Source organism: Danio rerio, chromosome 12, assembly GCF_052040795.2.
Source record: "Danio rerio strain M-AB ecotype USA chromosome 12, GRCz13ab, whole genome shotgun sequence".
Taxonomy (NCBI): domain Eukaryota; kingdom Metazoa; phylum Chordata; class Actinopteri; order Cypriniformes; family Danionidae; genus Danio; species Danio rerio.
Genome location: NC_141032.1, coordinates 28,836,757 through 28,860,829, shown reverse-complemented (window position 1 = coordinate 28,860,829; position 24,073 = coordinate 28,836,757). Strand labels below are relative to the sequence as shown.

Here is a 24,073-nt window from a genome sequence, read left to right as displayed (position 1 = left end):
GCAGTATATACAGAAATGAACGTGTTGTGTGCAAACTGCCTCGTCTTAAGCAAACTATGAACCTACTGTAAGTCGTTTTTAAGAAGTATCTTGCTATTTAACTCATACTGAAGCTGAAAACGGATCTGACGTCGCCCACAGCTGCGAAAGTGAAACCAAAAGTGATCCTGAGACAAAATGCAACGAGGACAACAGATGGTAAGCAGACTAAATCTATACTCTGTTTATTGCTTTTATCTTCAGATTTATTTACAGTTCGAAAGATTCATGCTGCTGAAAACATCTATAAGCAGCCTAAGCTGGTCAACAGCCTTTAGTTTGGTTAAAGTTGCTTGGTTCCGTTTTTTTATTTTATTTCAGGTGGTCTCAGATACCAGACTGCCTAATGTCAACCATGAACTGATTTACATCAGGAGTTTTAAACCTTTGTAATCGCAATATTACTAACTTAAACCTTTCTTGTGTCATATGTCAAAAACCTAAATAGGTAAGGCCATAACAGCACAAAGTTAACAGTGAGGCAAGGAGAAACTGAAAGCAGATACATTTGTCCAGTTTCCATTAATTGGTGACATGTTTCTCTTTTGATATGCTGGAATAGGACTGACCGATTTTTTTTAGCTGAATAGTGATTTATGATATATGTGTTTTTGTATTGTTTACATTTTTGTATATGGAAGGCAATCTGGTCAATGTACTTCAGTGAAACAATATTTATTTTTAGACCTTATACATGCAAAAATTGTGATTATAACCACGCAGGCTATGCTATTCATTATGTTTAAAAAGTTAGAACCACATGACATTTTAACATTGTATCATGACGATCTAAAAATAAAAACAACACTTTAATGGTTAACTCAAACTATTTTGATTACCCACCGCAATCGTCACTTTACAAATACTGCTACCAAAACAATACAATTACAAACAACAATATAATACAATACATTACTTTTTAATACATTACTTACATTACAAATACAACAATGAAATACATTACTTGCAGGTTTAACATTCTACATTTGGCACATTTATTGTGCTCTGCCTGATTAGTGTGCAACATGTCTATTTTCACTTTAATCTTTACCTTAAACCATAGGTCTCAAACTCAATTGCTGGAGGGCTGCAGTTCTGCACAGTTTTGCTTCAATCCTAATCAAACACAGCCAATCCAACTAGTCAAGATGTTCAAGACTACTAGAGACTATTAAGCAGGTGTGAGTTGAAGGTTGTTGGAGCTAAACCAAAGGTCTTAAACTCAATTCCTGGAGGGCCGGAGCTCTGCACAGTTTTGCTCCAGTCCTATTTAAACACACCTAATCCAACTAATTAAGGTGTTCAAGAGTAGACTCGACCACCTTGATTAGTTGTATCAGGTGTGTTTGATGAGGGTTGGAGCAAAACCGTTTGAGTTTGAGACCTATGAGCTAAACTATGCAGAGCTGCAGCCCTCCAGGAATTGAGTTTGAGACCTTTGCCTTAAACCTTTATAGTCAAAATAGATTTTTGACATAGATTTTTGTTTTGCCACAACAATCCACAGGTCGTATTTAACCCAAATTCTTAACAATGTTCGCAGTAAACTAGATTGGATCATGGTTTATCTTTTGCATCAGGTTTAAGATGGATTCAGATCAGGCTCATGTCAGCGTCTCCAGGGTTGTCCTGGTCCACTTCTGTCTGCTGTTCTGTGATCTTCTCTTCTGGGCTTGTGTATGGGCGATACTGCTGTGGCTGGATGGAGAGGGCAGTCTAGATCTATGGTGCCTGTGGGCTCTCAGGACCATCACCTTCGCCGGGCTTTATTTATTGAGCACACTTGTCCCAGAAAGCAACCTTAAACCTCTCCTGAAGCGCTGGGTCGCACTGTTGAGCTTCTTACCTCCAGTGTTCGACAGTATGCAGATATTGCTGGATGGCACCCTGAGGGGCTTCAATCCTGTTCCTGATCCTGGTATGGTGATTCTCAGCTCTGCTACGTCGATCCTCATTTATATGGTGTGGGAAATGGCCTTCCCACATGGTGGATCATCTAAGGGTGGCAGAAACCAGAAGAAAGATGAAGAGGCCAGAGCACTTTTAATGAGGGTCATTCGCTACTCCAGGCTTGATTATCTTTATCTAGGAGCTGCTTTTATCTTCCTCAGCTTGGCGGCACTGTGTGAGTCTTTATCCTAATTTATCTGAACTAATCCTTGATTTTTTTAATGCACAAGGTTTTTCTTTTAACTAGATAGAAGAAACTATATTATCTTATAAAACAGATAGTTCCAGTGTTCTTTCATTTTGTCCTACCTTGTCAGAATTTCCTACCTCCCATTCAAAAAGTAGGTAGATAACACAATATGCTACCCATCAGATTTTGCTACCAGTGTAAATTTTAATGTGCAGTAGTGTGATATGAAGCTGCAATATCGCAAGGCATGGGCTGGTATAAGATTCTGACAGTAAGATGACCTTGAATAAAAATATCACGGTACCACAGTGTTGTGATTACTGCTCTAAAATACACTTTTTTTAAATGTCGGGGTAAAAACTAAAACTTTTTTTAGTTTTTGAAAACAATATATTTTATTTTTTAAAAGATTTATAATATTTTGGAGCAGTAAACATGTCAGGCTAAATAATTTAAATGAATCATTGAAATCAGATTTCTTTTCAATTTAAAACGGCATATTTGGATATTTTTTTCTGCTAAAAATACTGTTGTCTTAACAAACAAAACAAAAAATGTAAATATAAAATCTTATACATACCTTAGGGATGGTATTACAGAAAATTTTAGAGATTTTAAACCCTTAATTTTTCCACACCGCGGTATACCTCGAAAACGGTTATCATCCCATGCCTAAATATCGCCCTAACCTACCTAATCCCTAAGCCCAACCTCAAAACCATTCGAATACAGTGTTAGTAGCATAATCTGATGGGTAGGATAAAATGTAAGGACACCGGACCTTGATTCTATTTGGTTGATTCGAGTTTAATGATGCAAAAACTTTCTCTAAACGTACAACTGTAAGTGCAGTGTAAATAACTGTTTTATAAAATCAGTAGATTTTGTGAAGCTGTGGATTAGTTAATAAGAGTAATATTGGACTACAGGCCATTGGTTTATTAAAATATTGCAGTCTGCATTGTGCATGTGGAGTGCATTATTTTTAAATAATTCAATAGACCAGAGTTAATTATTCTGCATATACTATGTTTACCACGCATAAAAGACTTTCAGATTAAGTTTGTCAAGTCATTTGTCAGTTTTTTTCTTCTTAAACCTCTTCTTTGTGGGACTAGTTTCTTACACATTTTATGTTAAGCCTTTATTGGTTGATTGATTGACAGTTGTAGAGTGTAAAATAACTGAAATCATTTGGTGTAGTATACACTGTAAAATAATGCTGCGTTCAACAAAACCAATTTGTGTTGGGACTACATGAAGGAATTAAGTTAGTTTAGTAATTTATACAAATGTAAGTGTATTGAACTTTAAACAATTAAGTTGTCCCCCAGTAAACTTAAGAACTGTGTTGTTTCAGCTTATTTTATATATGTAGTTCAAACTAACAGCAAACATTATTTTTTTAGTGTATAGGGAATTGTAATGCAGTTAAGACCTGCCTGAAATTATTTTAGCTGTGCCTTTTTCTGAATACAAGTGCGTAACCTAGATCATCAGCCAATCAGAATCAAGCATTCAACAGTCCCCATAGTATAAAGAGAACTAAAAATTTTAAAAAAGAAGGCCTCTTAGCTGTTATAAAAGGTCATGCTTATTGCTTTAATCATTTGCAGTAGATGATAATACCAGAATAATACAAAAAAAAGGTGACCTAATGGAATGTGATGGTTTTATTTTATAGTTGAGACGTTCATCCCATACTGTACTGGAAAGGTTATTGACATATTGAGTGGAAAATACCAGCACAGCAACTTCACTTGGGCCATTTTACTCTTGGCACTGTGCTCACTTGGAAGGTTAGAGATTCTTATGTAAATGTATTCAGATATTTAAAAGTAATGTCTTCTTGCACTGATTGGTTGTCTTCTGGAATAAAATGCTGATGTGTTGTGTTTTTTAGCTCTATGTTCAGCGGTCTTCGCGGAGGGATGTTCATGTTTAGCCTCAACAGACTGAACAAGAGAATACGGAATTTGCTGTTCCAGAATGTCATGAAGCAGGAGATAGACTTCTTTGATGAAATCAAACCAGGTAAACCAAAGAGGCCTAATTGTGTGACGTCTTTTTTGGAGGATTCTTGACAGTCAAAACAAACTATTCTAAATATTGACATAAATTACATTAATGATAATATGTACTTATTTTTATAACAATTTTTATTTTGTACACTAGAAAATCAATGTCAGCATCAGTTCTGATTTAACAGAGGCCAGCTAGCAAAGTGCTGTGCAGGTAAACCATGGTATTTAGTCTCCTTGACTAGTCAACTGACTCCCATGCGGAGAGTTGCCGGTTCGATATCAGCTCGGAGCGGGTTGGGTGGTGTTGGACTGGCAGGGTTAACTTGGTGCCGTGACCTATAGGAGTGAGATTAAGGGTTCAAGTATAACAGAGGCCAGCTAGTAAAGAGCTGTGCAGGTAAACCATGGTCTTTATCCTCCTTGACTAGCCAACTGACCCCCATGGGGAGAGTTTCTGGTATGATATCAGCTTGGAGCGGGTTGGGTGGTGTAAAACCGGCAGGGTTACATTGCTGCAATGACCCGGATGGGTTAGTGTAACAGAGGCCAGCTAGTGAAGTGCTGTGCAGGTAAACCTCACCCCTCTGAAGCCGAAAAGGTGCTCTAGCGACAGATGCTAGAGGCCATGGTCTTTAGCCTCCTTTTTAGAGTCACTGGTTCAATTCCAGCTTGGAGTAGGTTGAGTGGTGTGGGACTGGCGGGCACCACTTTAGAAACTTCTGATATCAAAAATCTGAATATACACCATCAGACTGACCTAAAATCTTACACATAAACAATAAGCATGAGCTAAATTACCTTTGTACATTTGTACAAAAATACAGATAGATAAATAAAAAACAAAAATAAAGAAATAAATAATGTAGAAATTTTCTAAATATTAAATCCTTTGAAAATGAAGGTTAATGGTGCTTTCACACCTAGATTTTTGTTTCGGAACCTGTCTCGTTTGCCCAGTTAGCGCGGTTCGTTTGGCATATGTGAAACAGCCAAAACAATCGCTCAGAGATCGCTTGAAACAAACTCTGGAGTGGATCGATTGTAGTGTGGAAGCGATACGATCTGAGCATGTTATATTACAGTGTTTTATGGATATGTAATAGGCATACGGCTATATGAAGAGAGAATTATGAGTAGGGCAGGAGGTCATTCAACAGACATCCCGATTCTCCCGCAAATGCACAGAGACTCCCGGATGCCCGCAAACAAGTGATAATCTCTTTTTATAATCACGCGTTTCCCCTCAAATAAGTCGCGCACCTTTCTCACCCCTCCCCACCGCATCCCTCCTCGCTCTTCAGATACGTCGCGCGCACCCTGTCAAACACCACCAAACACCACCTCTCCTGACAGCTGAGCGGGACTCTGCAAAATAAACCATGAAACTCTGATGTGCACTCACAATGTGTGGAAAGTTTACTCACACGTGACTTGTTTTAGCTTTTTTGGTTCGTTTAGAAACTTTGCCCTGTGAAAGCGAACCGTACCAAGAACAAAGAGCAACAATGTAACAATTTTAATCCCTGTTTCGGAACAACTGAATCGATTCCAAGGTGTGAAAGCACCCTAAAACTTGACACATTGAATTTGTCGGTGGGTTTGAGAAATATTTTACAGGCATAGTTCACCCAAAAATATAAATTTACTATTTCACTATAAAGTGGTTTCAAACATTTACGAGTTTCTTTTTTTTTTGTTAATAATTAAAGAAGATATTTTGAAGAAAGCTACAAACCATTGCCTTCCAAAGTAGGAAAAACAAATACTATGAAGTCCATGGTTATAGGTTTCCAGCTTTCTTCAAAATAACGTATTTTGTGTCGAACAGAAAAAAGAAATTCACATAGGTTTAGAGCAAGTAAAAGGTGAGTAAATGATAACAGAATTTTCAGTTTTGGGTGAACTTTCCCTTTAAATGTAGCCAAAGCTAATTTAGGAATAATTTCATTCTCTCTTACAGGTAATCTGGCATCCCGTTTGATCTCCGACACTGATAAAATGGGACGTGCTGTGGCCATGAATGTGAATGTGTTACTGCGGAGCATGGTGAAGACTTGCGGCATGCTATACTTCATGCTGGGTGTCTCTTGGCAATTAACTCTCCTCACCTGCATCGAAATGCCACTTCTTGCTTTCCTTCAGAATTCATACAACAGCCTCTCCCAGGTAGATTATCATCCTTAACTCTTTCCACATCTTTTTTTTTCCACAAACTAATGGGGTAGAACATAACAAATTCATAATGTCTCTCCTCTTCCTGATCAGAAAACCTCCAAAGAGCTTCAAGACTGTAATGCAGAGACTGGAGAGTTGGCGTCTTCTGTCATTGGCTCGATAAAGACTGTTCGCAGTTTTAAAGCAGAGTGTCAAGAACAGCAGCGATATGAACAGACTATCAACAGGAAGCTCCAGGTTTTGAGGCGTAAAGGCTTTTACAGTGCCGTTTATCTCTTAATACGCAGGGTAATTCACACACAGTATCATATACATTTTCAAATGATTTTATTTGATTTACCAAAGTCACACTAGTGTCAATTTTACATCTGTCACATCCATAACGAAGCTCTTTTCCCTCATACACTCACCGGCCACTTTATTAGGTACACCTTACTAGTACTAGGTTGGACCCCTTTTGCCTTCAGAACTGCCTTAATCCTTCGTGGCATAGATTCAGTAAGGTACTGGAAATATTCCTCAAAGATTTTGGTCCATGTTGCCATGATAGCATCACACAGTTGCTGCAGATTTATTGGCTGCACATCTATGATCTCCCATTCCACCACATCCCAAAGGTGCTTTATTGGATTGAGATCTGGTGAATGTGGAGGCCATTTGAGTACAGTGAACTCATTGTCATGTTCAGGAAACCAGTCTGAGATGATTCACGCTCTATGACATGGTGCATTATCCCACTGGAAGTAGCCATCAGATGAAGGAATGGACATGGTCAGCAACAAAACTCGGGTAGATTGTTTCGTTGACAAGATGCCCAAAAATGGGTCCAAAATGTGCCAAGGCAATATCCCCCACACCAGTGCACCTCCACCTTCAGCCGTCAGTTGATACAATGCAGGAAGGATTCATGTTTTTATGTTGATGATGCCAAAATCTGACCCTAACCATCCGAAAGTCACAGCAGAAATTGAGACTCATCAGAGCAGTCAACGTTTTACCAATCTTCTATTGTCCAATTTTGGCAACCCTCTGCAAATTGTATCCTCAGTTTCCTGGTCTTAGCTGACAGGAGTGGCAACCGGTGTGGTCTTCTGCTGCTGTAGCCCATCCGCCTCAAGGTTGGATGTGTTGTGCATTCACAGATGTTCTTCTGCATACCTCGGTTGTAACAAGTGCTTATTTGTGTTACTAGCTGCCTTTCTATCAGCTAGAACTAGTCTGGCTATTCTCCTCTAACCTGGCATCAACAAATCACTTACGCCCACAGAACTGCCGCTGAACTGGATAATTTCTCTTTTTCTGACCATTCTCGGTAAACCCTAGAGATGGTTGTGTGTGAAAATCCTAGTAGATCAGCAGTGTTTTGAAATATTCAGACCAGCCCGTCTGGTACCAACAACCATGCCACGTTCAAAGTCACTTAAATCACCTTTCCTCTCCATTTTTATGCTTGGTTTAAACTGCAGCAGATCGTCTTGACCATGTCAACATGCCTAAATGCATTGAGTGTCTGCCAAGTGATTGGCTGATTAGAAATTTGCATTAACGAGCAGATGAACAGGTATACCTAATAAAGTGGCTGGTGAATATACATGTAAATTAAAATGAATACATTTCCTTCTATAGAGAGCCAAACTTTATCCGTTTGATTGGTATTTCTGGTTGTGCTGTTCAATTCTGAGACTTTTCTACAAACTATGCTAGGAACTGTAAACTCACATACTTTTTTGGTCGCATTTTTGTTTATTTTCCTCACACAAAATATAAAACACCTTTGCAAGTGAAGATTTTTCTGATCCCTTAACTCTGTGAGAAAATAAACATGTTTATGATGATGTACTGTTAACATAAACATTCTCTGTGAATTTATTTATCAACTTTTTATTGCACTTGTCTATAACACTTTAATTAACTACATGCATAGATGTAATATCATATGACTGCCCTCATCTGATATTGTAATTGTTCTGCAGTTTATTACAGTGGGCTTGAAGGTAGCAATGCTGTGCCAAGGCCGAAATCTCATCTCCTCTGGGCAGCTTAGCAGCGGCAGCCTACTGGCCTTTGTGTTTTACCAGAAGGACATGGTGACCAGTATGAAGGTAAAACTGGCAGGTTATACATATATACAGTAGTTACAAGTAGCTCTATTCAGATGCGATAAAAGTTTGCTCATTGTAACATTCACAGCACCTTGTATATATCTATGGAGACATGCTGAGTACAGTGGGTTCATCAGTGAAAGTGTTCCAGCTGCTCGACAGGAAGCCACAAATGAGAGAAGCTGGCGATCTGGCACCAGAAAAGCTTAAAGGAAGAATAACTTTTGAAAAGGTCACCTTTTCCTACCTTTCCCGCCCTGATGACACAGCACTAAAGGTATGGTTGGGTTTATACAGTGGAGAAAACCTAAATTTTTTTTTACATTTTTTAGGTCACTGCTTGTGCATAGTCATCTTTGAAGTTATTCTAATGAGAATAAAAGAACACTTTTTGAGCATTTCTCACGAGTTACATATATTCTGTACATTTAAAAAAAAACTTAAATTAACCATTTGAAAAAAGAGCACTGGTCAAAATTAGTGAACACTTTCATATTCTCCAGATTCCTCACAGTTGTTAATTTGGCACCTAGTGATCAATTAAATAAACTTAAGCATTTATTTAGTTGTTCAAGCATAAAAGAGATGTGTTAATGCTAGGGTCGTCAGTAGCAGCAGGCTAGCACAGAAACTACTGAAAATACTGGGGTAAAATAAATGTTCATATTTTCAAGTCATGGTGAGGAAAATTAGAATTTAATGCGGTGCATCTTGTCCGGTCTGAGACCCACTTTATATCATACATATCTATCAGCCAGGGAAAATCAAAATTTTTAAACAAATCAGATCTTAAATGTGGCAATTTTGTTATGGAATGTCAGGAAGCGCTTGGGCTGGCTGACTGAAATTAAAAGTCTGTGCATTTACCCCATTGCTCACCAGTTCAGCGCTGAATACACTTTAGTGATTAAGTCTAGTTTAATTGGATCTTATGGGAAACATTGTTCATTGCCAAGTTGGGGAAAGACTGAAGCCACAGTGTTTAAAGAAGTCAGTGAAAGGTGGGGCAGGTGCTGGCAGCCCAAAGTCCTGACCTAAACCTATATGAGAATCTTAAGACTTGCAATATAATGAGAACTGGAAGAAGCTTGGATCAAGATCACGACTGAGCAATGTGAAAGACTAGTCCGGCGAGAGACTAGCAGTGTCTTGTTCCCTATTTTGATTAGCTAGCTAGTAACCGATTTTTGATTTTGAACATAGAGTTTTTGTTCACTTGCTTTTGATATTTTGTAAAACAGTTTAACTACCATGGTAAAGCCACAACTAAAATGTTTAACTTTTGATCAATGACTACATTAATTAAAACATTTGAGTGTCCATAAATTGTTCTCTAATTTAGATATCCACTATAACCTTTAAAACCAATCAATGAAATAATAATAATGTTTTGATTGTTGAATTCATGCAGTCTGTAACACTGGAACTGAGTCCAGGGAAGTTGACGGCATTGGTCGGACCCTCAGGAGGAGGGAAGAGCTCTTGCGTCAGCTTGCTGCAGAGGTTTTATGAGCCTAAGGAGGGTGAAATGTTCCTGGATGGAGAACCTCTTTACCACTATCAACACCAGTATTTGCATAAAAAGGCAAGAAACCGTACACAGGTGTTTAGTTATCTAACTTTGGGAGATATGTGCAAAACATGACACATTGTTCTTCTATTTACTTGGCTTAGGTGGCCGTGGTATCTCAGGATCCTGTGCTTTTCTCTGGCTCTGTGAGATATAATATTGAATACGGCTTGCAGGACTGCACACTCGAAAGAATAGAAGAAGCTGCTCGAAAAGCCAATGCACACAACTTCATATGCAATCTGGAACAGGGATATGATACAGGTACAGTAGATTTAACTAGTAAAGTGGCAACAATGATAACATTCTAAATTATCTTGATGAAAAATAAGCAAAACCATTTAATAAATCAGGTGGCATGGTAGCTCAGTGATTAACACTGTCACTTTTCAGCAAAAAGGAGTCTCGACTGGGCCTGTTGGCATTTCTGTGTAGAGTTTGCATGTTCATCACACAGTCCAAAGACATATAGTTGTTGAAGTGATTAAACTAAATTGGCCTTAGTGTATTAGTGTGTGTGTGAATGAGTGTATGGGTGTTTCCCAGTGCTGGTTTGCAGCTGGAAAGCCATTCATACAATTTGTTTTCAGCTTAGTCCCTTTACTAATCAGTGGTCGCCACAGCGGAATGAAACGGAAACTTATTCAGAATGTTTTCCAGCCTCAACCCAGCACTGGAAAACACCCATACGCTGGCATTCACACCCACACTACAGCCAATTTAGCTTATTTAATTTAAAGCCGAAGGAAAATGAATGACTTCATAAATTAAATTATTGTTTAAAATATCTTGTTTTATATATATATATCTTAATGATATAACTAAAGCAGATGTCATTTCTTTCCTTTATTAGGAGTATTATGCATGTTTATGTTATGGCAGTAGTTGTTGATGTCTGTGCAGATACAATCCTGTAATCCAGCATTGATGTTTTGCTTGTCAGGTACCGTACAAGCCTGTAGCCCAGTGCACTATTTTCACAAAATCCTATTTTTATAGTTTTAAAGTACTCTGTTTTCAGAATATGGAATTTTCAGATCCCCAATAAGTTGTTTTTTTAAGTAACTGATTGGCCAAAATGCATTCAATATTTGTGAATGCCACCTAAATGTTCTGTAAAAATAGGGAAAGCATTAACAATTAAAATGAGCCAATATTGATACCAAAAAAAAGATATCCAATCTTGTACCAATATACAGAGAACGCCTTAAAATAATATATAAACTTGGGAACACTAACACTTGGTATAAAGAAGTAACAGTAAATTATTTGTAATTACAACCTAAACAATTACTACTGTAAATGCATTTTCATTATTATACTTTAATTACATTGTAATACTTACACTAAAAATTAAAGTGCAACCAAAAACTTAACTGCCCCACCAAGGAAAAAAAACATTTAGACTGCATTTCTTAACTCCTAATGTCTCTAGTTAACTCACTTAATGCATTTTTTAACACATCCCATAATTTCTAAAACATCAACCTCTAGCAAATGGTTGATTTGTCAGGTTGTGGAAAAGTATCAGAATTTATACATATACTATGAAAAAAAAGAAGTGTAAGACCATTTAAAAAAACTACAACAAAAAAAAAAAACAATCTAAATAAAACATTTTTTAAATACTAAATCATCGTTATTTTTGAAGTATGCCAAAAATTATATTTCAGATTCTTATTTAATGTTTCCTTTTTTCTTTTTTTACAATAAATCCAAGATCAAGTGTAGTAGTGCAACAGGATTATATTTGTTAGATTTTTTTTGTAAACCAACAATGCTGTGTATAGTGTGAACCATTATTTAAAACAGTCTAAATATGGGCAACCATTTGGTAAAGCAGGCAATTAAAGGGTTTTTAAACAGTAGGTTGAATGTGGATGCTTTCTCCACAGATGTTGGCGAGTGTGGTGGCCAGCTATCTGCTGGCCAGAAGCAGTGCATTGCCATAGCCAGAGCTCTGATAAGAAACCCTCAGATTCTGATCTTGGACGAGGCCACCAGTCACATGGACTCCAGCACCCAACAAGCAGTGAGAATCCTGATAGATCTTAATATTCTGATCAATTCTGAGGCTTTCCCCATTTATAGTGTCGATTCATGACCTCATTTTCCAGATTCAAGATGTGCTCAATAGCATAACGGATCAGACGGTTCTGGTGATAGCTCATCGTTTGGAGACTATAGAGAAAGCAGACCACATTATCTTCATGGAAGGAGGTGAAGTCAAGGAGCAGGGAACACACCAGCAGCTCATGGACAAGCAAGGAAGATACCATCGGCTCAGGGAAAAGCTCTTTAACTTGGAAACGCAACAGGCGACTTAAGTACGAGATGTTTAGATATGTTTCACTCTCTACAAAAGCTTTAGAACACACTCACAGACTTTAATGTGGATTAAACAAATATTACAAATTCATGTTTTGATGAATTATACACTTGAGGTAGGGCGAAGTCCAGTGAAGAGGGCTTTTATGTGAGAGTGTGTGTTTACATCTTGGTATGTCTGTTTTTATAGAACAATCAATGAGACAGTCAGGCCCTTTGTCTTAAAAGTATAACCATATAAATTACGGACATCTACTGTATTAACTTTTTATTTGATACATCATGAGTGTTTGTAGTTTAGAGAATGACCAGTGGGTTTGTTCTCAGCTCCTGAAAAATGTGGAACAGGACATCAGATCTCTGACTTGTCTTCATTTCCCCACCAAGAGCCGCTTTATTTTGAGCATCCTGAAGATCTTTATAAAGAGACTGACACACACAAAAATGTATATTAGTGGTGTATGGGGTTTTTGTGCAAAACTTTAGTACATGAAAATGCATACTAGTTGAAGAGTGAAGGCGTTGTCACATGAATGTAAATTTGCAGGCCAAAAAAAGTTACTGTTTACTCGTCAACACTGTTTATGTGTGACCATAGCCTGCCTCATGTTAAACTCTGGACTGCTATTGAAATGTTCGGAAACTTTTACTGAGTAGTGGTTCATGTGATGGCACCTTAAAACTTTATTCATGCAATTAAATAATTGAAGAGTAAACAAATAAATTACCTCAACATGCCGTACAGCTTCACACAAGCTTTGTGCTTTTAAATTCCTTGTATGGCTATATTGTGCAGACGAGTCTCTAAGCAAATCCTGAAATAGTCAAGATCTGTAAACCAGCTTCAATTAGCAGAGCATGTTTGAAAAACAGAATTACACTACCGGGTAAGAATTTGGGGTCAGTTGTTTTTTTCCTTTTTTTGTTTCAATTATTCTGATCATTATGGAAGCCCGTTCCCGCTGCTGTATAAAAAATAAATACATTTAAAAATTAATAAATAAAGTCAAAATTCTCAGTTATAAAGTTGCTAATCTAAATTATAAGGCCAGAATTCCGAGTTATAAAGTCTGAATTGTGAGTTGTAAAGTAAAAATTCCAAGTTCTGAATTTAAAAACTGAATAAATATAAATATACACACATTTACACAAGTAAATACATAGACTCAATGATGGGCTAAAAATCTGCAGAAATCTGCACGTGCAGATTCCGTGTGGGACTAATAGATTACTTATTGTATGTAGTTTCAAATTAATTTATTACTTCAGTCATTATTGCTTTCATTACTATTTATAATAATATTATAATAATAATATTATTATAATAATAATATTTATATTACCATTTATAATAATAATAATAATAATTCATATTAGAGTGATTTATGAAGGATCATAAGAGTCTGAAGACTGGAGTAGTGAAGCTGAAAATTCATCATTACAATCACTGAAATAAATGATTAAATTAAATGATAAACTACTTTATTTTACTACGTTGTTTTATAGTGCAAAAACATTTCACAATTTTACAATTTGTTCTGTATTTTTGATTAAATAAATCCAGCCTTGGTGAGCAGGAAAAGCTTCTTAAAACATTTAAAAATCTTACTGACCCCAAACTTTTGACCAGTAGTGTACTTAATTATTAAAGTACCAATAGGCGCCTCAAAATGGCGTGATGGAGTCCACACACTGCTGCCACTGATGAACTTTCCACGCGAATCTCCAGGGCTTCAAGAGGTCCTTCAGAATAGAAATCTCCCAGTGTTACCTAGCAGAAAGATATGAATAATTCATACTAAATACAGACTTCATGATCACACATGAGTAATCTGTGGTGTAATGAGCACCTCTTTGGCCATGATCTTCACAGAGCATCCATCTGGACTGTAGGCATTAACCACTGGACTTTTCACAGATCCTATCTTCTCAGGTGATACCAACCAGTTTAGCACAGACATGCTCGACTCCAGACTGCTGGTTGTTGAGAGGTGCAGTTTGCTTTTAAGAAGCTCGATCGATACGCTCACCACCACTGCAACAGGTCCTGGGTTGGAAATGTTATCGAGATGTTTTGTAGACACTCCTCTGGATCGCAGAAAGGCTTGGATGCCTTCGGAGACAGTGTTGCATCTGATGTCATTGGGAGAAAATGATCCCTCGAGTCTTAAAGCATCAAGCCAGTCTACTGTTAAAGTATTCAAAGTTGCGCTGATGGAGCCTGCCTCTTTTAGGAGCTGGAAAACACCAGGGGAAGATGCTTCAGGGCCAAACAGAGCACAGAGAGAGAAGGAGAGGGAACAGCAGACCTTCACTGGCAGAAACAGGCCACCGTTGCTTTCAAGAGGAATAGTCACATCTAGTTTCTGACCTGAATCTAGTTTCCTCAGTGGGAATGAGTACGAGCTAGATGCGCTCTCCGTATTTGGATGTTGGTAAAATGAATGGACCTGAAAGCACAAAGTCCAGCCGTGTTCAAGCGTACAACCGCTTGAGTTTTCAAGCACACATGTAAGAGTCAAAGAGGTTTTTTGAAGCAGTGAGCTCCATCTAGCTGCACCATGACAGCTGATCAGAGGTTTGGTGTCCATGTTAGATTGCTTTTCTTTCCCATTGCTTTCCAACAGAAGGCTGCAAATGTTTAGGACTTGATTAAGTTGTTTGAGAGACTCATTTTTCTCCTGAAGCTTCTGTTTCAAGGATTCTGCCCTGCAGAAAACATTAATAAAGGTCAATGACATAATATTCATTTACAGCTGCTTTAATACATATTTTAAAAATAATCATGAATTAATGTGACCGTTCAGCCAAAAATGAAAATTACCTCACAATTTATTCTCTCTCAATTGATTTTGAGATTATTTATTCTGTTGAACACTAAATATATTTTGAAAAATGCTGGTTGATGATGGTACCCATTGGCTTCCACAGTGGGGAAAAAATCATTATGGAAGTCAATGTGTCCCAGCAACTAACATTATTATTATTTTTTTTACTTCCTGTTGTGGTCGACGTGTGTTTGACATGTCGCATCACCAGGCTCTCCAGAGTTTAATGCAATTTCAGATATGTCATTTTTAACTTTTGACTTCTGTTTTAATTTGATACCGCATGTCGAATGGAAAGTAAAACCTCTGCATTTTGTGACTCGGTAGTCCTTTAAGATAATAAAAAATAAAAATAAATCGCTGCTTACATGGTCGACTCTTAATAAGAGTATCCAATTAGAATCCAACTTGGAAATAATTTTTTTCTTTATTGGCATTGATTGTTTTAAAATTCAAATGGCATTAACATGCCTGTGTTTTTATTTCTTTAATAAATATGGCTGTCAAGCCAGGATCTTGATGGTTTATTGTGGCTATGTTGTTTACATGAAGAAATCTGTTACAAGTTAAACAAAAATTCTAATAAACAATTATATTTTCTAATTAAATAGTTGTATTGCGTTTACATAAATTTTACATTTGAATAGCCAAAATTACAAGTTTCAGTCTTTTAAATGTGATTAATCGCGATTAATTTTCAAAAAAATGTGTGATTTAGTTAATTTTTTTTAATCGATTGACAGCACTATTGGAAACACAATTGAACTTGGAAATGCATGTATGACAACAGCTATTTACTCAAAAAAATACATTCAGCTTTCATCCTTGGATAATTTTTTCATTGGAATGCTTTCTTTCTTTTTCTTTTTTAGTGATGAAGCCTGAACAAACCTCTCCCAGACGTTTCCAATGGAGGCAAGTAGGTCTTTCACTCTCTGGCCTGCCAGTGATGAGGACAACCTGGACAAGATTCCTTTTTCAGACCCTTGAGGAAGGTTGACTCGCATCAGTCTTCCACTTGAAGATAAAGCCAAAAGTTGAACGGACCCTCAAAATTTAAAACAGAAAACCTTGTGTAAGTAACTTCATTTTTCTGACACTACAAATGGCAGGTAAACAGCATAGGGATTTGTGTCATACCTGTTGGGTTTGTATATGGTCCAGCAAGTGCTATAACCCTGCATACACCAAGACTGTTTGATATCAGCGCTTGCAGTTGGGGCTCAGTTCCCATGGCTTCTGATGAAGATGATGTGGTGAGCTGAAGAGCGTGAAAGTCATTAAGTGAACTGTAGAACAGCCGTTTATCATCAACACAGGCACAAAGCACTGGCCCTCGAACACTATGCTCATTGAAGCCTGTAAAAGTAGATATAACAGATTAACAAAACTAATATGTATATGTATATATATATATATATATATATATATATATATATATATATATATATAAAAGAGAGAGAGAAAGGGAGATATGTTTAAAAATACACTTATGAATTGCTTCTGAAAGTTAGTGATATATTAATACAAATTGATCTATTATATGTCTGTTTTTAATTTCTGCATTCAATATTAATTTAATATAGCAAGTATACAATCAAAAAATGTTACAATGAAGAAAATTAAAAACCTGGTAAAAAAAATGTTTTAAACCTAAAACCAAGTAATTGGACCTAATGTTTTGTCTGCCAAATAGAGGCAAGGTAACATCCAGTTATAAAATATAATGTAGTGTATCTCTCCAGAACTGGAATTATATTTATGGAATATTTGTATATTTATATAAAATATTAAAAAGCTTTTTTCTCATTATTATTGTTTTTTACTTTAATAACATTAAATATTAATGTAACATAACATGTAATATTAATACCATTAAAAGTTATTAATTTTGCATCAGTAAACTGATAATGGTGTTTCTTTATAATGCTAAATCAAAACCATGTAAAAACTAGTAGAAATGCTCAAAGAAAAAAAAGGTATTTTAAATTTTCAACTTGTCAACTATGTCATTACCAAAAAAATAAATATATATATATATATATATAAAAAACATATATATATATATATATATATATATATATATATATATATATATATATATATATATATATATATATATATATATATATATATATTATATATATTTTATTTATATATATATAAATAAAAACCCAATTTAATTTCATACTTACTATAATCTGCCTCTTTTCCTTCGGAGCTTCTTGGTTTGCTTCTGACCATTAGTAGTTTGCCTCTCTGACCAACTACAATGAGACTCTGAGGTCCATGTTCTCCAGAGATGCAAGTTCCGATGAATACGATTGGCTGCTCTAAGCTCTGAAGCACTCTGATTGGAGATCTCTGCTCTCCTCTTGGACCAGTCAGAGTCGGGACAAGCAAAGGAAAGCAGCAAATACGTCCATCAGGTAAACCACACAGAATAACCGGGGAACTGACTAAAGCGGCGTCCACTCCAAATAAAAGCCTGAAGAGATGGGGCTCAAGATGAGGATGCAAGTCAGATTGATGAGTTTTGACTGACGTAGAGCCCTCAGGATGGATGCAGGTCAGCACTGGAGGTGAGCTCACACTTGTTTCTTTGTCTGCTACGTTTAAACAACAAGTCGTTACAGTTGTGATCTGGATATGTGCAAGTTTACAAAAGGGTTTGGATCCAGGCTCTTCATAGAGATTAAAACTCCAGACAGACTTGTCAAGACTAAGAGTCACAAGGATCTTTTTGACTATGGTGAATGCCTGCAGACCTGCATTTTTGAGGACAAGTGAATCATCTGATACAACATGTAGCATAGGCTCAGGACTTTTGTTCACAGGGGAAGAACTATGAGAAGAAAAGAAGAAATAAAAGGTCAAAATCAAAGATTCTACATTTTAGTGACTTTACAGTTGGATATATAATAATCAAAAGACCCAATAAAATCACTTGATAACTTTAGTCTCAAAGTCAAGTGCTCTTTTGGCCTTTCTACCTGGATTTTGCCGACCCAAATTCAAAAGCTTCCTAAATACACATGCAGAGGTGTAAATGTAAAAGTTTGGTATAATTTTAAAGAAAAAAATTACATTTTCGTAAAACACTGTTGAAAGTGATTAAAATAGTTGTACATGCTGTTTGTGTTAAAATAAATTCCTCCAAAAAAAAAGAAGGCTTTTTTTCAAATTTGAAAGTGTACCTTTTAGGTTCTGTGTGGTCTAAGTTGCTGTAATTAATTTAGTTGGTTCCTGCACATGTCAGTAATCATAGGAAAAAACTAAATTTATCTGTCGTAATTTATGCAAAAGATATTCTATTCCAACTGATGAGAAAACGAAACCACTTATGGGGGTATTGGGCCAGTACGGACCTTTAAAATTTAAAGCATGCAGAAGTAAATTATGTCATGGGCCTGGTATGCAAAGTTTATTGTACCTTATTTGTTTCTTTTATTATTGTTTATGTAAAGCACTTTGAATTGCCATTGTGTATGAAATGTGCTATATAAATAAACTTGCCTTGCCTTGCCTTATTTTTGTGTGTTCAATAATGTATTTAGTTTATTCACCCTCAGACAAATTAAGATGCAAGTGGCTTTTTTACTTCCAATGATCACTGAAGAAAATGTTTGGCTGAAACTCTGCTCTTTGGTGAATCGTGTGACTACCAGGACTTTGAGAGAAAACAAACATACAAAACAAAATACATTATTATGCATGGCTTTGGATGGTATATTTAGGTTTTATGAAGCAAAATAATTTACCTGTGAAAGAAACTGAACACAACACACTGTTGCAGCTAAAAAAATGAAAATTCATCAACATATTCAATTGAAAAATTTACAACAAATTAACTTTTTGGGGTGAATTATCTCTTTAATTGAAAGTGACAAAGCATATAAATATATTATATGCTTTGAATGTCACATTAAATGTATGATAACATGTAACAATATTTTATATTTTAGGGGGTACATCTGAAATCATGTAATGCTAAACACAGAACTTCATGTATAACTTAAATTATGATCTACAGTTGAAGTCAGAATTATTAGCCCCCTTTGAATTGTTTTCTTCTTTTTAAAATATTTTCCAAATGATGTTTAACAGAGTAAGGGAATTTTCACAGTATGTCTGATAATATTTTTTTCTTCTGGAGAAAGTTTTATTTGTTTTATTTTAGCTAGAATAAAAGCAGTTTGTAATTTTTTAAACACCATTTTAAGGTCAAAATTACTAGCCCCTTCAAGCTATACTTTTTCTGGATAGTCTACAGAACAAACCATTGTTATACAATAACTTGCCTAATTACCCTAACCTACCTAGCTAACCTAATTAACCTAGTTAAGCCTTTAAATGTCACTTTAAGCTGTATAAAAGTGTCTTGAAAAATATCTAGTCAAACATTATTTACTGTCATCATGGCAAAGATAAAATAAATAATAAATCAGTTTTGAATGAGTTATTAAAACTATTATAATTAGAAATGTGTTGAAGAAATCTTCTCTCCATTAAACAGAAATTGGGGAAAAAATAAACAAGTGCTCTAACTATTCAGGGGGGCTAATAATTCTGACTTTAACTGTATATAGGGGTTGCACGGTCCAGCAAGAAGGTCGCTGGTTCAAGCCTCGGCTGGGTCAGTTGGCATTTCTGTGTGGAGTTTGCATGTTCTCCCCGTGTTCTTATGGATTTCCTCCTGGTGCTCCGGTTTCCCCCACAAGTTCAAAGACATTTCTTATAGGTAAATTGGGTAAGCTACATTGTCTGTAGTATATGTGTGTCAATGAATGAATAAATGAATGATTATGCATAGCAGATGATGACAGATGTTTGATATCTCTGCTGATTTGACTTTTGCACAAATTACATACAGGACCACTTTGGTTTTATCTGCAGCACTGACTGTAAAATGCTTCCACAGAACTTGAGCAAGTATATATATATATATATATATACTTTAATTGTTAATCAATATCTTTTTACCTGACTGGACAAAATCTGTGCCGTCAGGGTTGTTTTCCAATAAATGTTGTCAAATATTTTGTTATTAAAGCATAAGGAATAATGGAAGATATTACCTGAGCTGTTGTGGTAGAGGGATACAGTAAAGCCCACCGTTCTTGCAGAGTGCATAAAGTCGATGTTTATCATCACTTAAATCCAGAAAAGTCACCGAGTCTTCAAATTGAATCACGGTCTAAAAACAACATACATGGTGTGAGCCTGCGGCAAAGTATATCACAGAAGTATAACACAAAATTGACAACAGCAGACATTCACTTGCCTTGACTTTTCTGTCCTGCACACTGAATATAAGCACATCTCGGTGTCCGCTGGTCAAGAAAAGATTCGTGTCCTCCCGAATGAAGCGAACTGAGTCTGACTGACAGTCACTGAACTCTGATAAAAACTCAACACTGCACCGAGCCGCGGCCATTATTGTGCCTGTTGTACATTCTTTTCAGAGTTTATTGAAACTTAAAAGACGCTTCTGCTCGTAGACTAATAGCTATCAGATTTAGCCGCATGTTTGTGACTGTAACTAACTGTTTCGTGTACCCGCCATAGACTCTACAGTGACCAATGAGGGTCAAGGCTCTTCCTCTTCTGCCTGTCAGTTTTAGTGCACTGCCATCTTTCGGTGAACTGCGGAGAAGCGATTTCAAAACCAAAGTAAAAGTAAGCGATGTCCAAAGTAAAGGTAATCAAAACATCACTGAAATATCAGTGCCGCTGTACGTTTGTGTTGTATTTTTTATAAAAATTGTTATCAAAAGTAACAATGTACTCTTGACAGTTTTCAAATCGAGACTGTATGATATTAAACACGCGATTGAACCGCTCTAAATTAGTTAACTAATTTATAATGGCATTTTTTATTTATTTGTGGTGTTATTGTTGATGTAATTATTAACGTAATATTTTTGTTTCATATTTTTAATGGAAAGCATCGTGACTTTTTGAACAGAATAGAAACGCAGTAGGGGTTCAATCTTCAACTGGCTGGCAGGAACCGCCAGTGGCGGGTCACGTGACCTGCCACTGGCTGGTGGCAGCCGCCAGTGTCCAACTGTCGGGTAGCATGACCTGCCAGTGGCAGCCGCATTTTACCCGGCAGTTGACAACTGGCAGCCAGAGCCAGGTTGGAAGACATTAACAACTGGCTAGTGGGTCAGGTGTCCTACCAGGGGCTGCTTGGTAGCAGGGAACGTCTACCCAAGCAGCTCAGTTTCACAGTGCTTAAGCCCTCTGAGTGTGGCGTCTAATTAGCACTCTCTTTCTGGGGAATCAAATTATTAATTTATGAAATGTATAGTCTTCATGGTATTCTGGTTTACATACCTTATATTTGCAGCAAAAATATTCCAAACAAGGTTTTCAAATGACCCTTTAACAGACTGGTGGGATATTGACGCTAATCAACTTGTAGTCACCAGCCAGTTGGCTCAGATTCAATTCAGTGAATGATTCACAAACAGTTCTTTCACATCCTGAATTGTTTGGAACAGCTTTCCTTTCACTCATAACTGAAATACGGAGCACATTATTATACGGAAAACAAGGAGAATGCTCCAGGGTAACATTTTTATTAATTTCAACTAAACCTTCAAATACATTTTTAACGTATGCGACGACGAAGGTGCTCAATAGTGTGGCCATAGCGACTTTCTCAAAACAAAATTTAGCGTAGTTGAATAGTAGGTAAAAGCGAAACTAGTACAGAAAGTAAAAAGAAATTAAATGTTAGCAGATGTCAAGCTCAACCACACACACACACACACACACACATATATATATATATATATATATATATATATATATATATATATATATATATATATATATATATATATATATACACACACATAAATACATATATATATATATATATATATATATATATATATATATATATATATATATATATATATATATATATATATATATATATAATTGATTGAATCAGCCAGACTGTGCGTGGGGGTGCGTACTGGGTCTTGTTCAACGACGTCTTGCATTCCTTTACAACTCACGCCCCTCCTTTTCAATGCTTTGACCATAATCATAATGTTTTTGAGAACTACAAAATGTAGTATAATATAGTAAAATATGTGAGCCTATATATTTTCCACTCACCATATAATTCAAATAAAAGACCATGCAGTATATCAGAGCACCATCAAATTTCAAGAGTGTGATATGATGTATATGTTAGATTGTGAATCTTGCATTTCTCCAAAAAAAAAGAAAGAAAAAAAAGAAAGAAAAAATGTAGTGTAATCATTTGCTTTAAAAATTCAATTTCAACGCTGTAAAGATTAAACGTGTAGGCTAAATAAATGTAAAGCTAATGTATGGCTGAACTTTAAGCTTCCTGATGTGATCGGGTTTGCGTCCTCTACAGTTCATATTCCGGTGCAGCTGCTCGTCTTACAACTTCAAGTGTTGTTGTTGTGGATCAACGATTAACTTTTGGGAACTTTGGGACCACAGTTGCACTCGGCTCCGCTTAAAAGTCGTGAACTCGTAATTTAGTTGATTGCAGTTAATTCGGGGCTGCTTTGTTTTTAGTGCTTCTGCATTTTTAGCGTATAATGCGCCTGCATGTGTTTGGAAACGTGTTTTTGTTTGTTTGATTGCAGTCGCATCGAGTTTCTGAATTAAAAAGCTGCGCTCAGATTCTTCAAAGTTTACTTCAATCAGAAAGGCGAAGCTGAAAGAAAGATGTCTTCTAAGATTCTTCTGACTAATCTACGAACATCTGCGAGCTTCTGCAAAACCCTGAAGTTTCCGCAGAGACCCTGGACTCCTTTCATTGCTTCCCAACAGAGCTGGTAAGAACTATAAAACATGCATATTTTATGATTTGTCTGACGGAAGCTGTCAGACACGAGGCAGACTGCTTTATTTAGATCTGCTTTTGGCATTGTGTCTCCATATTCCTAGAATCTCGAAAATAACTCAGACTTCCGATGGACTGCATAAAATCAGTTGCTGACTAGTGATTATGTAATGATTTTAACCATTTAACTGACATTGCAAAGCAGATGAATGGGTTTCTGTAGTGAGAAGATTAACAGTTTCATCCGCTAAAAAAACAAAACAAAACTGGTTAAATGTTGTCAGATGGTCTCCCAGACTTGTGGCAACTATTATGGTTAGTGGTTGAGTTTGTCGCCCAGCACCGCCTGTTTTGAATGCCTCCCTTATCCAACACTCACTTGTCCATTTTTTTTCAAAAACAGACACACATCTATATATATTGATGGACTGAACATGACTGAATGATTTTTCTTTGATTATATAATGATCATACAGGTATAATGCCTTCATTTCAATATTTGGATGTACTATTTGTGTAACGTTACTACGTTTTTCTTCTGTTGCTAATATCATTAGAATATCAAGTAAAGATAATGCTCCATGAAAATATTTAGTAAATTGTCAACTGCAAATATGTCAAAACTAATTTTTTTATTAGTAATATGCTTGCCAAGCACTTAATTTGGAAAACTTTAAAGGCATTTTTTTCATATATTTAGTTTTTTATATCAATATAAATAATCTAAATAAATATAATAATATTTATAAACCCTCTAGATATTAAAAGAGTACTAACATATATATATATATATATATATATATATATATATATATATATATATTTATCAATTAAAACATTGTTTATTGAGGTTTCAGGCTTGTGACTGATTTTGTCCTGTGGTACAAGTACTAATAAATATACTAAGTCAGAAATATACTGTATATACTAAGTCAACATACATATTTAAATATGAAACTAAAACTGCCATCAGGGAGCTGATTATGTCTTAAGTTATTAATTCATAAAACGTACATTGTTCCAA

General features: G+C 36.1%; 3 protein-coding genes across 9 annotated transcripts in view; 2 read left to right on the top strand and 1 right to left on the bottom strand.

The window, feature by feature from the left end:
• On the top strand, positions 1-17,110 carry tap2t (transporter associated with antigen processing, subunit type t, teleost specific). 4 transcript variants are annotated; one of them, XM_087276417.1, is made up of 13 exons: positions 1-198; positions 1,620-2,164; positions 3,864-3,978; positions 4,083-4,213; positions 6,164-6,369; positions 6,469-6,666; positions 8,352-8,480; positions 8,569-8,757; positions 9,892-10,065; positions 10,155-10,314; positions 11,946-12,082; positions 12,168-12,377; positions 16,079-17,110. In XM_087276417.1, the coding sequence occupies exons 2-12, from the start codon at positions 1,627-1,629 to the stop codon at positions 12,375-12,377; spliced, it is 2,187 nt and encodes a 728-aa protein (XP_087132543.1). In that variant the 5' UTR covers positions 1-198; positions 1,620-1,626; the 3' UTR covers positions 16,079-17,110. The 4 variants fall into 4 exon arrangements, with proteins under 4 accessions (XP_087132543.1, XP_087132545.1, XP_087132544.1 ...); XM_087276419.1 differs by having other exon boundaries at positions 1,583-2,164; positions 16,079-16,596; XM_087276418.1 differs by having other exon boundaries at positions 16,087-16,224.
• On the bottom strand, positions 12,417-20,791 carry faap100 (FA core complex associated protein 100). 2 transcript variants are annotated; one of them, XM_087276415.1, is made up of 9 exons: positions 20,491-20,791; positions 20,285-20,403; positions 17,402-18,051; positions 16,347-16,565; positions 16,098-16,254; positions 14,229-15,087; positions 14,033-14,149; positions 13,107-13,193; positions 12,417-12,807 (listed from the first exon to the last, which is right to left on the bottom strand). In XM_087276415.1, the coding sequence occupies exons 1-9, from the start codon at positions 20,641-20,643 to the stop codon at positions 12,676-12,678; spliced, it is 2,493 nt and encodes an 830-aa protein (XP_087132541.1). In that variant the 5' UTR covers positions 20,644-20,791; the 3' UTR covers positions 12,417-12,675. The 2 variants fall into 2 exon arrangements, with proteins under 2 accessions (XP_087132541.1, XP_087132540.1); XM_087276414.1 differs by lacking the exon at positions 12,417-12,807 and having other exon boundaries at positions 12,846-13,193.
• Positions 20,792-21,668: 877 nt separating this feature from the next.
• Positions 21,669-24,073, top strand: part of acsf2 (acyl-CoA synthetase family member 2) — a 40,970-nt gene continuing 38,565 nt past the window's right edge. Inside the window, exons 1-2 of one of the 3 annotated variants that reach the window (NM_001045419.2) lie at positions 21,669-21,783; positions 22,850-23,041. In NM_001045419.2, coding sequence (NP_001038884.2) covers positions 22,932-23,041 — 110 coding nt within the window. In that variant the 5' untranslated portion in view covers positions 21,669-21,783; positions 22,850-22,931. Of the gene's footprint in view, positions 21,784-22,574; positions 23,042-24,073 lie in introns of those variants that run through there. The other 2 variants (NM_001139438.1, XR_015503586.1) reach the window with 2 other exon arrangements.

What these genes read in the sequence shown, in the direction of transcription:
- faap100 (XM_087276414.1), bottom strand. Translation starts at nt 20,643, where the DNA reads ATGGCCGCGGCTCGGTGCAGTGTTGAGTTTTTATCAGAGTTCAGTGAC. An exon ending in TGCAGGACAGAAAAGTCAAG is followed by an intron (nt 20,404 to 20,490) that starts GCAAGTGAATGT and finishes TGTTGTTTTTAG; the next exon opens with ACCGTGATTCAATTTGAAGA. An exon ending in CCTCTACCACAACAGCTCAG is followed by an intron (nt 18,052 to 20,284) that starts GTAATATCTTCC and finishes TTCTTCTCATAG; the next exon opens with TTCTTCCCCTGTGAACAAAA.
- tap2t (XM_087276417.1), top strand. Translation starts at nt 1,627, where the DNA reads ATGGATTCAGATCAGGCTCATGTCAGCGTCTCCAGGGTTGTCCTGGTC. An exon ending in CTTTGATGAAATCAAACCAG is followed by an intron (nt 4,214 to 6,163) that starts GTAAACCAAAGA and finishes TCTCTCTTACAG; the next exon opens with GTAATCTGGCATCCCGTTTG. An exon ending in ACTCCAGCACCCAACAAGCA is followed by an intron (nt 12,083 to 12,167) that starts GTGAGAATCCTG and finishes CTCATTTTCCAG; the next exon opens with ATTCAAGATGTGCTCAATAG.